Raw genomic sequence first — 17,353 nt, forward strand, 5'->3', positions numbered from 1 at the left:
GGATTCACCCAGATTTATATGGCGGGTGTCGTCGATGAAGCAGAAGATGCTTACTCTCCCGGAGCACCTGGTCTTATTCTTCTTGTACTTTTTCAGGAGTCTCCGTGTAAATCTTTCTTTTGTTCTTATTTTGTCCTAGTTTTATGGAATTTGAGTTTGAAGTATGATTATGTTGTTAGTTATATTATGTTGTTGCAATCGTATAATTTTTTGCATGTTGTTCTTGTCGTAAATGTCTGTTGTGTCGGTTCCAGATCTTTCCTTCTTGACTATTCTTGAGAATGAAATAAAATCGCAACAAATTGACCTCTCGAAAAATAATACTGACAGAGAAATCATAGTCCTTGTCATGATGTTGATTATGTTCTTTGTATTTCACTTTGAGTGTCATCCCTGTGGTAGTGTCTTTTCCATCATCAATTGATTTTATAACAGCATTTTGGTCGTTATATATGAATTGTTATAAAAACTTAATATGTTTTAGTTTTATTAATATACAGGATATCTACATTAACACAAAAATAATCAACAAAATATATTTAGCACAGCCTTAATTAGAATAGATATGTAATACAACAAACAGGTACAGGCGGTAATAATCATTATACACTATGGGACGTCGTTATTCTCATTGGTAACATCAAATAAGGAATGTAACAAGATAGGAGATTCGGTCTAATACCACAGTTGTTCTGTTAGCTCATGAACATACAAACGCCTACTATTATAGAAAAAATTCGGTCTTACCAATACTAATTACTTAATTACGTATCAACAATGACTAGACCATTTGTTTATGTTTCTTCAGTAGCCTCTATTCTAGTGATTTTTCTAATAGGAGTCTATCAAGATATTTTTTTTTTAAATGTAATGTTAAATGTCATGGTTGTAATTAGCTTCAAAAATAAACATTTTGGTTAAATGAATGAACTTGGAAATCTAAGCCAAATTCATCGACATACGTAATAAAACCATTTCGGAAAAAAAATCTTCAATCAACATTACAATATATAAACCGTTGTTTTAAAGGAGAAGGTCATCATACACGTATTACATATATACCCGATTCTTTTTCTTGACAGATATTTTACGTGAGCGTTTATCACAGCCCAGAGTGTGAAGGGTAGGCATGTGTTCGCACATCACACCATGCTTAGACAGTGAAGTTACAAGATTACCTCCGAAAGAAAGGGGGACTTTCGTGCTATGGTAATTTCGTTCATATTGATTGAAGTGCGATAGTCAGTTATCATATCTATTGTAACAGATGTGATATATTATACAAATGATTGTTACTGACGGTATTGATGATCCCTCAAACAGATACTATCTCTGTTGTAGAACGAGTCTCTTCTTGTGTCATGTTCTAATAAGTTCTGCAAATGTAAACAAAGAAGAAAATTTTTGTACTAAAGACTTGTCCAAGAAGTTAGAACATTTGTTACTCTGGAAGTAGACCTCGTGTGGCTATACCGAAAATAATAAAGTTCAGAACGTTGAAGAATGACTAGCGTCGTTATCAAGCGTGTAGCTGATGCAGAACTGACACTGGAAGTAGTAATGTTGAAAACTCCGACGGATGATCAACGTTGTTGTCAAGCTTGTAACTGATGCAGGCTTGATCCCGAGACTGGAAGATGCGAATCCTGTACGCCCCACAGGTTCGGTAACATATTGTCTGAAAACAAAATTGATTGAAAGAATAAGATGAATTGTTTCTTAGATTAATTCATGGTTAACATCACTGTTTACCTTTGAAGATTGTTGTCCATACTTTTGTTATAATTCTGGAGTTATAAGCTTTACTATGGAAACACATTTTTATTCTTTAATTTGCAGAGTGATTGACAAATATTGACATATATCCATATTTTGATTTCGATGTTAAAGGGAAAACAATTTCTGATTTCTCTTCTTTATTTTGTACTTTCATTTCTGCTGGCATCAACTCACCGTGTTTAGACTTGGTATGTAGTTTGAGTTCGTATGGACTGCTAAATTCTAGACTACATAATTTGCACGAGTTTATTTTCTCTTTCACGTGCGTACGTCTCACGTGACTGTCGTGAGCTGCGTGTGATGCAAACGCCTTCCCGCAAAATTTACACTGAAATGATATTAGAAAGAGTTTTATAAAGAAACATTCAGCTGGGAATGGTGTCAAATCAAAAAAATTATACACAAAAACGTCTAATTACACAAATTACCAAATGCTGTAGCGTTTCCTTTGATGAGGCCTACCACAGGACCTTTACGGTATACTGTATGAATTAACAGTTGATTACGTTTGGTTTAAGTTTTTACACAACGAAAATAAAATCAGAATTACTTTGTTTTTATTTTAAATAACATATAACTATGCACAATAGAAGGATATCACTTTTGTTATTCGATAACAACAATAATATGTTGGCTATCTAGATCACTTTAACATGCATTCTTATCAATGATCTGTCTTGATGTCTGATATTCTAAAACAGTAATTCTACGAGTAGGAAAAAGGTAGATGCGGATATGACATCATAAAAAATTGGATATTGGTACCTTAGTGTTGCAAATGTAATATTAATATGTCAAAGTGGATATGATATTATGTAAATGAAGGTATAAATCCTGACCTTGAAGGGTCTTTCCCCCGAATGTTGTCGTATGTGTGTCCTCAGTATGCTGCTAGCTGTAAAGGACTTACTACAGTATACACATTTGTACGGACGCTCACCACTATGTACCTGTCAATAAAAGATATTAAATCGGGGATTACTATGCGAATGAAGTAGAGATGTTGGATGTCATCAGGATACCAAAAAATTATTCCATATTATAATTCTGACTTTAATGACGACCTTTGAAGTTGAATAGTATTTATCTTGTACAAAAAATAAATCTTACAAAATATGACATGATAACTTCAGCGATTTAAACTACTCAAAATTGATTGACTGTAAAATGTACGATATCAACAATACATATTAAGATTATGGTATACATAGTAAATACTATAAACAGTAAATAATATATTGTGTATGTTTAACATGTTTATGTTAGGCAGCTATGTATCTCAACCTACCCTCATGTGTTTGTTTAAGCTGGAACTCTGACTGAAACTTTTTCCACAAACACTACATTTGTGAGGACGATGCTTCTCATGAACATGCAGAATGTGGATCCGTAAACGATCTCTCTTCTCAAATGACCTACATGAAAAAAAAAAACAATGATTTATACGATACAAAGGCGTGTATGATGAATGTTTATTAAATAACCATAATGTTTATCAAATAAATATAATATTGACTTTATAAAAATATTGGTCGACACCAGCTTTGTGTCCTCTGGTCCTTATCATAACATATTTATGTTTCACACTGATTACCAACATATTTCAGTCATACTTTATACATAGATAACGAAAGTAAATATGGTGACATTCCTTGTACACAGTTAACAATGGTACATCTGGTTACTTACCATGTACACAGTTAACAGTACATCTGGTTACCTACCTTGTACACAGTTAACAGTACATCTGGTTACTTACCTTGTACACAGTTAACAGTACATCGGGTTACTTACCTTGTACACAGTTAACAGTACATCTGGTTACCTACCTTGTACACAGTTAACAGTACATCGGGTTACTTACCTTGTACACAGTTAACAGTACATCGGGTTACTTACCTTGTACATAGGTGACATGGGTACATCTGGTTACTTACCTTGTCACAGTTAACAGTACACCTGGTTATCTACCTTGTACACAGTTAACAGTACACCTGGTTACTTACCTTGTACACAGTTAACAGTACATCGGGTTACTTACCTTGTACACAGTTAACAAGGGTATATCTGGTTACCTACCTTGTACACAGTTAACAGTACACCTGGTTACTTACCTTGTACACAGTTAACAGTACATCTGGTTACCTACCTTGTACACAGTTAACAGTACATCTGGTTACTTACCTTGTACACAGTTAACAAGGGTATATCTGGTTACTTACCTTGTACACAGTTAACAGTACATCTGGTTACTTACCTTGTACACAATTAACAAGGGTACATCTGGTTACCTACCTTGTACACAGTTAACAGTACACCTGGTTACCTACCTTGTACACAGTTAACAGTACATCTGGTTACCTACCTTGTACACAGTTAACAGTACATCTGGTTACTAACCTTGTACACAGTTAACAAGGTTACATCTGGTTACTTACCTTGTAAACAGTTAACAAGTGTACATCTGGTTACTTACCTTGTACATAGGTGACATGGGTACATCTGGTTACTTACCTTGTACACAGTTAACAGTACATCTGGTTACTTACCTTGTACACAGTTAACAAGGGTATATCTGGTTACTTACCTTGTACACAGTTAACAGTACATCTGGTTACTTACCTTGTACACAATTAACAAGGGTACATCTGGTTACCTACCTTGTACACAGTTAACAGTACACCTGGTTACTTACCTTGTACACAGTTAACAGTACATCTGGTTACCTACCTTGTACACAGTTAACAAGGGGACATCTGGTTACTTACCTTGTACACAGTTAACAGTACACCTGGTTACCTACCTTGTACACAGTTAACAGTACATCTGGTTACCTACCTTGTACACAGTTAACAGTACATCTGGTTACTAACCTTGTACACAGTTAACAAGGTTACATCTGGTTACTTACCTTGTAAACAGTTAACAAGTGTACATCTGGTTACTTACCTTGTACATAGGTGACATGGGTACATCTGGTTACTTACCTTGTACACAGTTAACAGTACATCTGGTTACTTACCTTGTACACAGTTAACAAGGGTATATCTGGTTACTTACCTTGTACACAGTTAACAGTACATCTGGTTACTTACCTTGTACACAATTAACAAGGGTACATCTGGTTACCTACCTTGTACACAGTTAACAGTACACCTGGTTACTTACCTTGTACACAGTTAACAGTACATCTGGTTACTTACCTTGTACACAATTAACAAGGGGACATCTGGTTACTTACCTTGTACACAGTTAACAGTACACCTGGTTACCTACCTTGTACACAGTTAACAGTACATCTGGTTACTTACCTTGTACACAGTTAACAGTACACCTGGTTACTTACCTTGTACACAGTTAACCGTACACCTGGTTATCTACCTTGTACACAGTTAACAGTACATCTGCTTACTTACCTTGTACACAGTTAACAGTACATCTGGTTACCTACCTTGTACACAGTTAACAGTACATCTGGTTACTTACCTTGTACACAGTTAACAGTACATCTGGTTACTTACCTTGTACACAGTTAACAGTACATCTGGTTACTTACCTTGTACACAGTTAACAGTACATCTGGTTACTTACCGTGTACACAGTTAACAGTACATCTGGTTACTTACCTTGTACACAGTTAACAGTACATCTGGTTACTTACCTTGTACACAGTTAACAGTACATCTGTTTACTTACCTTGTACACAGTTAACAGTACATCTGGTTACCTACCTTGTACACAGTTAACAAGGGGACATCTGGTTACTTACCTTGTACACAGTTAACAGTACACCTGGTTATCTACCTTGTACACAGTTAACAAGGGGACATCTGGTTACTTACCTTGTACACAGTTAACAGTACATCTGGTTACTTACCGTGTACACAGTTAACAGTACATCTGGTTACTTACCTTGTACACAGTTAACAGTACATCTGCTTACTTACCTTGTACACAGTTAACAGTACATCTGGTTACCTACCTTGTACACAGTTAACAGTACATCGGGTTACTTACCTTGTACACAGTTAACAGTACATCTGGTTACCTACCTTGTACACAGTTAACAAGGGGACATCTGGTTACTTACCTTGTACACAGTTAACAGTACACCTGGTTACTTACCTTGTAAACAGTTAACAAGTGTACATCTGGTTACTTACCTTGTACACAGTTAACAAGGGGACATCTGGTTACTTACCTTGTACACAGTTAACAGTACATCTGGTTACTTACCTTGTACACAGTTAACAGTACATCTGTTTACTTACCTTGTACACAGTTAACAGTACATCTGGTTACCTACCTTGTACACAGTTAACAGTACATCTGGTTACTTACCTTGTACACAGTTAACAGTACATCTGGTTACTTACCGTGTACACAGTTAACAGTACATCTGGTTACCTACCTTGTACACAGTTAACAGTACACCTGGTTACTTACCTTGTACACAGTTAACAGTACATCTGGTTACTTACCGTGTACACAGTTAACAGTACATCTGGTTACTTACCTTGTACACAGTTAACAGTACATACACAGTTAACAGCTGGTTACTTACCTTGTACACAGTTAACAGTACATCTGGTTACTTACCTTGTACACAGTTAACAGTACATCTGGTTACTTACCTTGTACACAGTTAACAGTACATCTGTTTACTTACCTTGTACACAGTTAACAGTACATCTGGTTACTTACCTTGTACACAGTTAACAGTACATCTGGTTACCTACCTTGTACACAGTTAACAGTACATCTGGTTACTTACCTTGTACACAGTTAACAGTACATCTGGTTACCTACCTTGTACACAGTTAACAGTACATCTGGTTACTTACCTTGTACACAGTTAACAGTACACCTGGTTACTTACCGTGTACACAGTTAACAGTACATCTGGTTACTTACCTTGTAAACAGTTAACAGTACATCTGGTTACTTACCTTGTACACAGTTAACAGTACATCTGGTTACTTACCTTGTACACAGTTAACAGTACATCTGGTTACTTACCTTGTACACAGTTAACAGTACATCTGGTTACTTACCTTGTAAACAGTTAACAAGTGTACATCTGGTTACTTACCTTGTACATAGGTGACATGGGTACATCTGGTTACTTACCTTGTACACAGTTAACAGTACATCTGGTTACTTACCTTGTACACAGTTAACAGTACATCTGGTTACTTACCTTGTACACAGTTAACAGTACACCTGGTTATCTACCTTGTACACAGTTAACAGTACATCTGGTTACTTACCTTGTACACAGTTAACAGTACATCTGGTTACTTACCTTGTACACAATTAACAAGGGTACATCTGGTTACCTACCTTGTACACAGTTAACAGTACACCTGGTTACTTACCTTGTACACAGTTAACAGTACATCTGGTTACTTACCTTGTACACAATTAACAAGGGGACATCTGGTTACTTACCTTGTACACAGTTAACAGTACATCTGGTTACTTACCTTGTACACAGTTAACAAGGGTACATCTGGTTACTTACCTTGTACACAGTTAACAGTACACCTGGTTTCCTACCTTGTACACAGTTAACAGTACACCTGGTTACCTACCTTGTACACAGTTAACAGTACATCTGGTTACCTACCTTGAACACAGTTAACAGTACATCTGTTTACTTACCTTGTACACAGTTAACAGTACATCTGGTTACTTACCTTGTACACAGTTAACAGTACATCTGGTTACCTACCTTGTACACAGTTAACAGTACACCTGGTTACTTACCTTGTACACAGTTAACAGTACATCTGGTTACTTACCGTGTACACAGTTAACAGTACACCTGGTTACTTACCTTGTACACAGTTAACAGTACATCTGGTTACCTACCTTGTACACAGTTAACAGTACATCGGGTTACTTACCTTGTACACAGTTAACAGTACATCTGGTTACTTACCTTGTACACAGTTAACAGTACATCTGTTTACTTACCTTGTACACAGTTAACAGTACATCTGGTTACTTACCTTGTACACAGTTAACAGTACATCTGGTTACTTACCTTGTACACAGTTAACAGTACATCTGGTTACTTACCTTGTAAACAGTTAACAAGTGTACATCTGGTTACTTACCTTGTACATAGGTGACATGGGTACATCTGGTTACTTACCTTGTACACAGTTAACAGTACATCTGGTTATCTACCTTGTACACAGTTAACAGTACATCTGGTTACTTACCTTGTACACAGTTAACAGTACATCTGGTTACTTACCTTGTACACAATTAACAAGGGTACATCTGGTTACCTACCTTGTACACAGTTAACAGTACACCTGGTTACTTACCTTGTACACAGTTAACAGTACATCTGGTTACTTACCTTGTACACAATTAACAAGGGGACATCTGGTTACTTACCTTGTACACAGTTAACAGTACATCTGGTTACTTACCTTGTACACAGTTAACAAGGGTACATCTGGTTACTTACCTTGTACACAGTTAACAGTACACCTGGTTACCTACCTTGTACACAGTTAACAGTACACCTGGTTACCTACCTTGTACACAGTTAACAGTACACCTGGTTACCTACCTTGTACACAGTTAACAGTACACCTGGTTATCTACCTTGTACACAGTTAACAGTACATCTGGTTACTTACCTTGTACACAGTTAACAGTACATCTGGTTACTTACCTTGTACACAATTAACAAGGGGACATCTGGTTACCTACCTTGTACACAGTTAACAGTACACCTGGTTACCTACCTTGTACACAGTTAACAGTACATCGGGTTACTTACCTTGTACACAGTTAACAGTACATCGGGTTACTTACCTTGTACACAGATGACATGGATATTTACGATTTCCCTGATCGACGCATTTCGTGTATTTCAAATGTTTGTCTCTGTAGTATTTATATGCAAATACTTTCCCACATCGTTCACATTGATATCCCTCCGCGGCTAAAACAAGAAACATAAAATACACTGAGCTGATAAGATTATCCAACACAACACAATAGATGGGATAAAAGATATGTTATCAATATCAAACTTAATACAAATGAAATTTTATTCGTATAACCAATACTTATGGGTTGTATAATTTACTTCATAATGTGAAACATCTGAGGGAAACGCCTTCCTGTCGAAATCCCCGACAGTAGACAAACCAGGGTCTCCGACCGATATTCTATGTCTCTATCACAAGTCAAAGGGGCATGGTCCGTCAGCTGAGAGACGTTTTCGACGTGCCAGCCAGCTGACAGTAACATGGGCATATCGAATGAAAACGTCTCTGTTATAAGCATTTTAAGATCTGGCGATAATGCAAGTGTAATGCTGACGAAACGACTTCTCGTGATATATTTACAATCTGAATAATTACACAATTAAATGAACAACAAGCAAATCCGGGTCTTTTTGTCATAAATGAGAAACCTATCACAGGAAATACATTTGAGAACATTCAACTTTAAATGTTTCAGTGCCTGGCATCCTCCATTTTGAGTAGGAGAAGTCATTCACTGCAATTATTTCTCCTCTGTTCATAGAATGAGAGGTGGGCGAAACGTTTAAGCAAACATGACAATTCTACATAAAGAGAATATATGACTGTTGTTGTCAAAGGCGGCAGCGTTTTATTACCCTATTCTTTAATGGATCCCGCGTCTTGACAAAGCTAGATTCGACTAGGACAAGACCATACCGGAGACTTCTTACTGGAGATAAAAACTGTCTGTTCCTAGGGGAATTCGGTGTTGTAGTTAGTTTTAAGGCCCGGCTATAATAGAGGGAGTTAAATCTGATTTTTTCTTGTTTTATCACCAAAGTGTATTCTTTTCCTTCAAGCGTCACGGAAACGCGGACTGTAATTCCGGTTTATGCTGAGATAAGCCCTTGCTAAGTACGCTTACGTTCTTCATCATAAATGCGACCAGCAAACAAATCTATTCATTAAGCATCTCTCCACGTCTCTAATTGGAAGGAGATTGAGTGTTGGGGGCACTAAATCAGGAAAGGGGTTTATGGAACCGCGGATGATCGTAAAACAAATACTATCGTAAGACGACTGTGATCTGGACCTCCCCTGCTGTAGGAATGGGCGCGTAATGGGTGCGGTAAATGGAGGATTACCGGCGTGATATTAAGATGGCAGCGTGCAGTAGGACATGGTGATGTGGAGTAATTGCTTTAACAATCAGGCAACAGGAGCTTGATTTACAACACCTTGCACATAATACAGCTCAAAGTCAGTATTAACCTTCTTCAAACACGTGACATGCCCCTAACGCGAAGACTAAGCTACTAAATGTCGCCATCCTTGTTGCTATACGCCATTTCAATGCCTATAAAATGTAAATTTAGTACCATCTGCTTGTCAAAATAGCTATAAACTTTCCTTAAAACTAACGCATTTCGGCTCAAAAACTTTAAAATAGCAGGGCTAAAAGTTTTTTTCGTGAAATCTCCACGTGATGCATAAAGCCTGGTTGCATGTCTCCACAGACCCAAGTTTCCACACTAACCCTGACAAATTGACGCCGGTGCGTCGATATCCGTATTACAAACATGACAGCGTGCCTAGAACCGTTAACATGAGGCATTTCAATTTGTTTTATACCCGCGAACGTACATGTATACATACTAAAAAACCTGAGTGAGCTGCCATGTTTCGGAGTGCTAGAGTAGGGATTATTGGCAAACCGTACGTAAATCTTGGGTAGTGTTTTTTTTATCCTAAACTGATATTGTTTTCTATGTGGTGTTAAATATAATGAAAGCATTGAAACCGTGAAATACGTACCAATGGGATACGGAGAATATCAAGGAGTAAAAAAAAACCCTCGAAATTCAGACCCACACGTGACGGGGGTAAACTTAGAAACTTACACGGGCTGATTACTAAGATTTTTTTTAATTAATGCATCATAAGCGTAAAAAAAATCATCCATTCGAAATTACAGTCCTTCTGACAAAGATATCGTAGAGATTTCTAACGCCAAGGCCAGGCAATATAAACAGGAAAAGATGCACAAAGTTTGCGGTGTTAGATCTAGTGACTCGAATAGCTGAATCGGGTAGGTTGTATCAAAAGTTTCATATCGAGCGGGACAGTAAAAAGTTTTTAAAAATTATCAAAAGGAAAACCACAAGTCAGAAATGAGAAAAATGTATAAAGCCATGTCAGTATTGAGGTCAAGGTGACCAGACAAAAGACAGTAACGAGAGAAGGTAATGCAATTAAACAATTCAAAGGGCTTAGTAACACGAGAAAATGTTTCTGTACTGAGGTCACGTGGACCCAACCAATAAGAGTAGATAATTCAACAACAGGAATGAGAACAGGAAGGAAACACCATAAAAGTATTAGTACTGATGTCACGGTGACCCATAAACAAAAAAACATCCATGATAACAAAGTACAACAATAGGTAGCAACAGCTTTAAGGGAAACAGTACCTTAACCAGAAAGAGATTTCCTTGGGAAAATAAATGACGCCTACCCCAAACCCTTAAAAGAAATAATCGTTAAAACTGACAACAGGTATTTTCACCATTAAAATAAAATTAAAAAACAAAAACAAACAAACAAAAAAAACAAACAAACAAACAAAAAACAAAACAACAAAAAAACAACAACAACAAGATAATACCAACATGTCAACGACCATGATCCAAACTCAAATTTAATAAAATAAAGTCAAAATATGAACAAAAGAAAAAATTACGCGGAAACTCCCGAAGAAGTACAAGGGTACAAGAAGAAAAAGACCGGGTGTTCTGGGAGAAAAAGCGTCTACTGCTTCAACGACACCTGCCATGTAAATCTTGATCAATCCAAAAAAGTCATGTCAGTTGAGAACAAGGTATATATTAAATCGGAACAGACAGGCAAACTAATGAGCACCACATACATCCAGCTTCATACCACACAAAGAAAAAGACTATTTCTCAATGAGATCGCTATACAACCGTAAAACTTTCCTTTCATCAACCTGCATCTTTTGAACCCCTGTGTTATGAGTTTGTCAGTTGACGACATCTTGCACGAAAATCGTGATAATGGGAACAGGGCCTATTATATTGAATCAACTGCGACAAAAAGTAATGACAAGGGCGAGATAACATTATCAGTTAATTGATTGCCTTGAAATAGGTTTCTCATTTAAAAGGTTTTAAGATCGCTGAATCATTAAAAATTGTTTAATGTCTATCTGTACCGGACATCGGACACGAATATTTACCCACAGTTGTCAAATTTCTTTTATGATGAAAGTAAGAGAAACTTAACGCAGAGCAACAGAAGCACGATAAAACAGACTGAAAATAGCACCTATCAAAATTATATAATTTTAAATCTATTAAATTGATCACATGTCTAACTCTAATCCTAGATAAGTCAGTTAGACCTTAGTGAATGATCGTCATTTTTATTCATTCATTTATTTGAAAAAAAAAAACATGATTATCGGAAGCAAGCTGACATACATCAAGCCATGTATGAAGAGTTAACCTTAATCACCGGGTTTTCAAAGGTTGTACAAATGACACACAAGTGGATATCACCTTTGGATACATTAAGAAGACCTTTTAGGACTCGTCAGTGATACTACGGGCCAAAACTTTTAAACCCGTGGGGCTAAAAATAGATGATAGCTGGTATTAACTAATTAAAGTGTAAAGTAAAGGGCTCTCGAATATTTATGGGTTTTTTTTCAATGGTATGGCCTTTATAGAGGATACGTCATCACTTTCCAATAAAAAGATATAACATTAATACAAATGTGACTTATATATCAATCTAGAGGACAGGCAGGTAAATTACATTTCGAACAAATATGTAGTTATGTAACTACTGAACACCATTTCACAATTTATGGGTAAATTATGTATTGAACTAGTGAACAGTTATGTAAAGTATTGAACTAGTGAACAGTTATGTAAAGTATTGAACTAGTGAACAGTTATGTAAAGTACTGAACTAGTGAACAGTTATGTAAAGTATTGAATTAGTGAACAGTTATGTAAAGTACTGAAGTAGTGAACAGTTATGTAAACTATATATCAAACTAGTAAACAGTTAAAAAAATCTAATATCTGACTAGTAATCAGTTAAATAAATCATTTATCTAACTAGTAAATAGTTAAATAAATCATATATATAACTAAAAAAACAGTTAAATAAATCATATATTTAACTAGTAAACAGTTAAATAAATCATTTATCTAACTAGTAAATAGTTAAATAAATCATATATATAACTAAAAAAACAGTTAAATAAATCATATATTTAACTAGTCATATAAACAGTTAAATAAATAAATATATATCTAACTTGTAAACAGTTAAATAAATCATTTATCTAACTTGTAAACAGTTAAATAAATCATTTATCTAACTAATAAACAGTTAAATAAATCATTTATCTAACTTGTAAACAGTTAAATAAATCATATATCTGACTAGTAATCAGTTAAATAAACCATTTATCTAACCAGTAAATAGTTAAATAAATCATATATATAACTAGTAAACAGTTAAATAAATCATATATATATATATACTAGTAAACAGTTAAATAAATCATATATATCAGTTAAATAAATCATTTATCTAACTTGTAAACAGTTAACTAGTAAACAGTTAAATAAATCATTTATCTAACTTGTAAACAGTTAAATAAATCATTTATCTATAAACAGTAACTTGTAAACAGTTAAATAAATCATTTATCTAACTAGTAAACAGTTAAATAAATCTAATATCTAACTAGTAAACAGTTAAACAAATTATATATATAACTTATAAACAGTTTTAGGAATTATTTATTAGACTTATGAACAGTTATATAAATTGTACATCTAACTTATGTACAGCAGGACAGTTTCATATACCTGGTTAAATGATTCATACATCACTATACATAAACACTAATTAGTGGTAACGCACTCGCCTTTCACCTAGCCGACCGGGGTTCGATTCCCGGAACGGACGTGAAAAGGTAAGGGGTCACCTACCCGACCACGTGGGTTTTCCCCGGGTACTCCGGTTTCCTCCCACAATAAGACCCCTCGCGCGCTTACATCCGGGCCAACAAGAGTGATTAGTATAAGTTGACATAACTTGTTTCGCAATTGTTGTAAAATAAATAAAGTTTATATAAACACTAATTTAAACTTGGATATTGTCCATTCTTCGTTACATGGTAAGGGTTGTACAAAAACACAATAGCATTAAAAAGTATCTAGAACTCAACTGTGTTTCATCATTGACAGAGAAAAGTTAAAAAAAAAACCCAGTTAAAATGAAATATCGAAATCTGTTATGTTATCAACCAATGTAATTTTAAGGTCATGAGTGTTATACTGTAAGTGAATATTTCTTAATTGTTAGTTATTTATTGAGGGTTAAGATTAAGTTAATTAAGACTGATTAATATATAACATTTATACGTATATAGATTGACACATGCAGTAAGATAGTCATCTTTTGATATATTGAAAGTATATACTGAGTAAGTAACAGAGTTTGGTAGTAAGACGACAATCTGTTATAATGTATATACTATGTTATACAGAGCTTGGTAGTAAGACGACAATCTGTTATAATGTATATACTATGTTATACAGAGCTTGGTAGTAAGGCGACAATCTGTTATAATGTATATACTATGTTATACAGAGCTTGGTAGTAAGACGACAATCTGTTATAATGTATATACTATGTTATACAGAGCTTGGTAGTAAGACGACAATCTGTATATAATGTATATACTATGTTATACAGAGCTTGGTAGTAAGACGACAATCTGTTATAATGTATATACTATGTTATACAGAGCTTGGTAGTAAGACGACAATCTGTTATAATGTTTAATGTATATACTATGTTATACAGAGCTTGGTAGTAAGACGACAATCTGTTATAATGTATATACTATGTTATACAGAGCTTGGTAGTAAGACGACAATCTGTTATAATGTATATACTATGTTATACAGAGCTTGGTAGTAAGACGACAATCTGTTATAATGTATATACTATGTTATACAGAGCTTGGTAGTAAGACGACAATCTGTTATAATGTATATACTATGTTATACAGAGCTTGGTAGTAAGACGACAATCTGTTATAATGTATATACTATGTTATACAGAGCTTGGTAGTAAGACGACAATCTGTTATAATGTATATACTATGTTATACAGAGCTTGGTAGTAAGACGACAATCTGTTATAATGTATATACTATGTTATACAGAGCTTGGTAGTAAGACGACAATCTGTTATAATGTATATACTATGTTATACAGAGCTTGGTAGTAAGACGACAATCTGTTATAATGTATATACTATGTTATACAGAGCTTGGTAGTAAGACGACAATCTGTTATAATGTATATACTATGTTATACAGAGCTTGGTTATAATGTAAGACGACAATCTGTTATAATGTTTAATGTATATACTATGTTATACAGAGCTTGGTAGTAAGACGACAATCTGTTATAATGTATATACTATGTTATACAGAGCTTGGTAGTAAGACGACAATCTGTTATAATGTATATACTATGTTATACAGAGCTTGGTAGTAAGACGACAATCTGTTATAATGTATATACTATGTTATACAGAGCTTGGTAGTAAGACGACAATCTGTTATAATGTATATACTATGTTATACAGAGCTTGGTAGTAAGTCGACAATCTGTTATAATGTTTAATGTATATACTATGTTATACAGAGCTTGGTAGTAAGACGACTGTTATAATGTATATACTGTTATAATGTATATACTATGTTATACAGAGCTTGGTAGTAAGACGACAATCTGTTATAATGTATATACTATGTTATACAGAGCTTGGTAGTAAGACGACAATCTGTTATAATGTATATACTATGTTATACAGAGCTTGGTAGTAAGACGACAATCTGTTATAATGTATATACTATGTTATACAGAGCTTGGTAGTAAGACGACAATCTGTTATAATGTATATACTATGTTATACAGAGCTTGGTAGTAAGACGACAATCTGTTATAATGTATATACTATGTTATACAGAGCTTGGTAGTAAGACGACAATCTGTTATAATGTTTATTGTATATACTATGTTATACAGAGCTTGGTAGTAAGACGACAATCTGTTATAATGTATATACTATGTATATACAGATGTTATACAGAGCTTGGTAGTAAGACGACTTGGTAGTAAGACGACAAATCTGTTATAATGTATATAATACAGAGCTTGGTAGTAAGACGACAATCTGTTATAATGTATATACTATGTTATACAGAGCTTGGTAGTAAGACGACAATCTGTTATCCTGTATATACTATGTTATACAGAGCTTGGTAGTAAGACGACAATCTGTTATCCTGTATATACTATGTTATACAGAGCTTGGTAGTAAGACGACAATCTGTTATAATGTTTAATGTATATACTATGTTATACAGAGCTTGGTAGTAAGACGACAATCTGTTATAATGTATATACTATGTTATACAGAGCTTGGTAGTAAGACGACAATCTGTTATCCTGTATATACTATGTTATACAGAGCTTGGTAGTAAGACGACAATCTGATATAATGTATATACTATGTTATACAGAGCTTGGTAGTAAGTTATAATGTATATACGACAATCTGTTATAATGTATATACTATGTTATACAGAGCTTGGGTAAGACGACAATCTGTTATAATGTATATACTATGTTATACAGAGCTTGGTAGTAAGACGACAATCTGTTATAATGTATATACTATGTTATACAGAGTTTGGTAGTAAGACGACAATCTGTTATAATGTATATACTATGTTATACAGAGCTTGGTAGTAAGACGACAATCTGTTATAATGTATATACTATGTTATACAGAGCTTGGTAGTAAGACGACAATCTGTTATAATGTATATACTATGTTATACAGAGCTTGGTAGTAAGACGACAATCTGTTATAATGTATATACTATGTTATACATAGTTTGGTAGTAAGACGACAATCTGTAAAAAAGTATAAAAAATCTAAAATCAAATCCAGAGCTTGGTAGTAAGACGACAATCTGTTATAATGTATATACTATGTTATACAGAGCTTGGTAGTAAGACGACAATCTGTTATAATGTATATACTATGTTATACAGAGCTTGGTAGTAAGACGACAATCTGTTATAATGTTTAATGTATATACTATGTTATACAGAGCTTGGTAGTAAGACGACAATCTGTTATAATGTATATACTATGTTATACAGAGTTTGGTAGTAAGACGACAATCTGTTATAATGTATATACTATGTTATACAGAGCTTGTTTAGTAAGACGACAATATTTTATAATGTATATACTATGTTATACAGAGCTTGGTAGTAAGACGACAATCTGTTATAATGTATATACTATGTTATACAGAGCTTGGTAGTAAGACGACAATCTGTTATAATGTATATACTATGTTATACAGAGCTTGGTAGTAAGACGACAATCTGTTATAATGTATATACTATGTTATACAGAGCTTGGTAGTAAGGCGACAATCTGTT

At 34.5% G+C, this 17,353-nt stretch overlaps 1 protein-coding gene across 1 annotated transcript in view; it reads right to left on the reverse strand.

Annotated features, from left to right (window-relative positions):
* Positions 1–1,595: 1,595 nt before the first annotated feature.
* The window catches only part of LOC132556332 (PR domain zinc finger protein 14-like), a 34,661-nt gene continuing 18,903 nt past the window's right edge, over positions 1,596–17,353 (reverse strand). The window contains exons 6-10 of the mRNA XM_060220758.1: positions 8,617–8,746; positions 3,068–3,194; positions 2,619–2,729; positions 1,954–2,107; positions 1,596–1,678 (exon numbers count right to left, since the gene is read on the reverse strand). Coding sequence (XP_060076741.1) covers positions 1,596–1,678; positions 1,954–2,107; positions 2,619–2,729; positions 3,068–3,194; positions 8,617–8,746 — 605 coding nt within the window. The remainder of the gene's footprint in view (positions 1,679–1,953; positions 2,108–2,618; positions 2,730–3,067; positions 3,195–8,616; positions 8,747–17,353) is intronic.

Source organism: Ylistrum balloti, unplaced genomic scaffold (assembly GCF_031769215.1).
Source record: "Ylistrum balloti isolate Yb309-2 unplaced genomic scaffold, AGI_CSIRO_Ybal_v1 Utg369566, whole genome shotgun sequence".
NCBI lineage: Eukaryota > Metazoa > Mollusca > Bivalvia > Pectinida > Pectinidae > Ylistrum > Ylistrum balloti.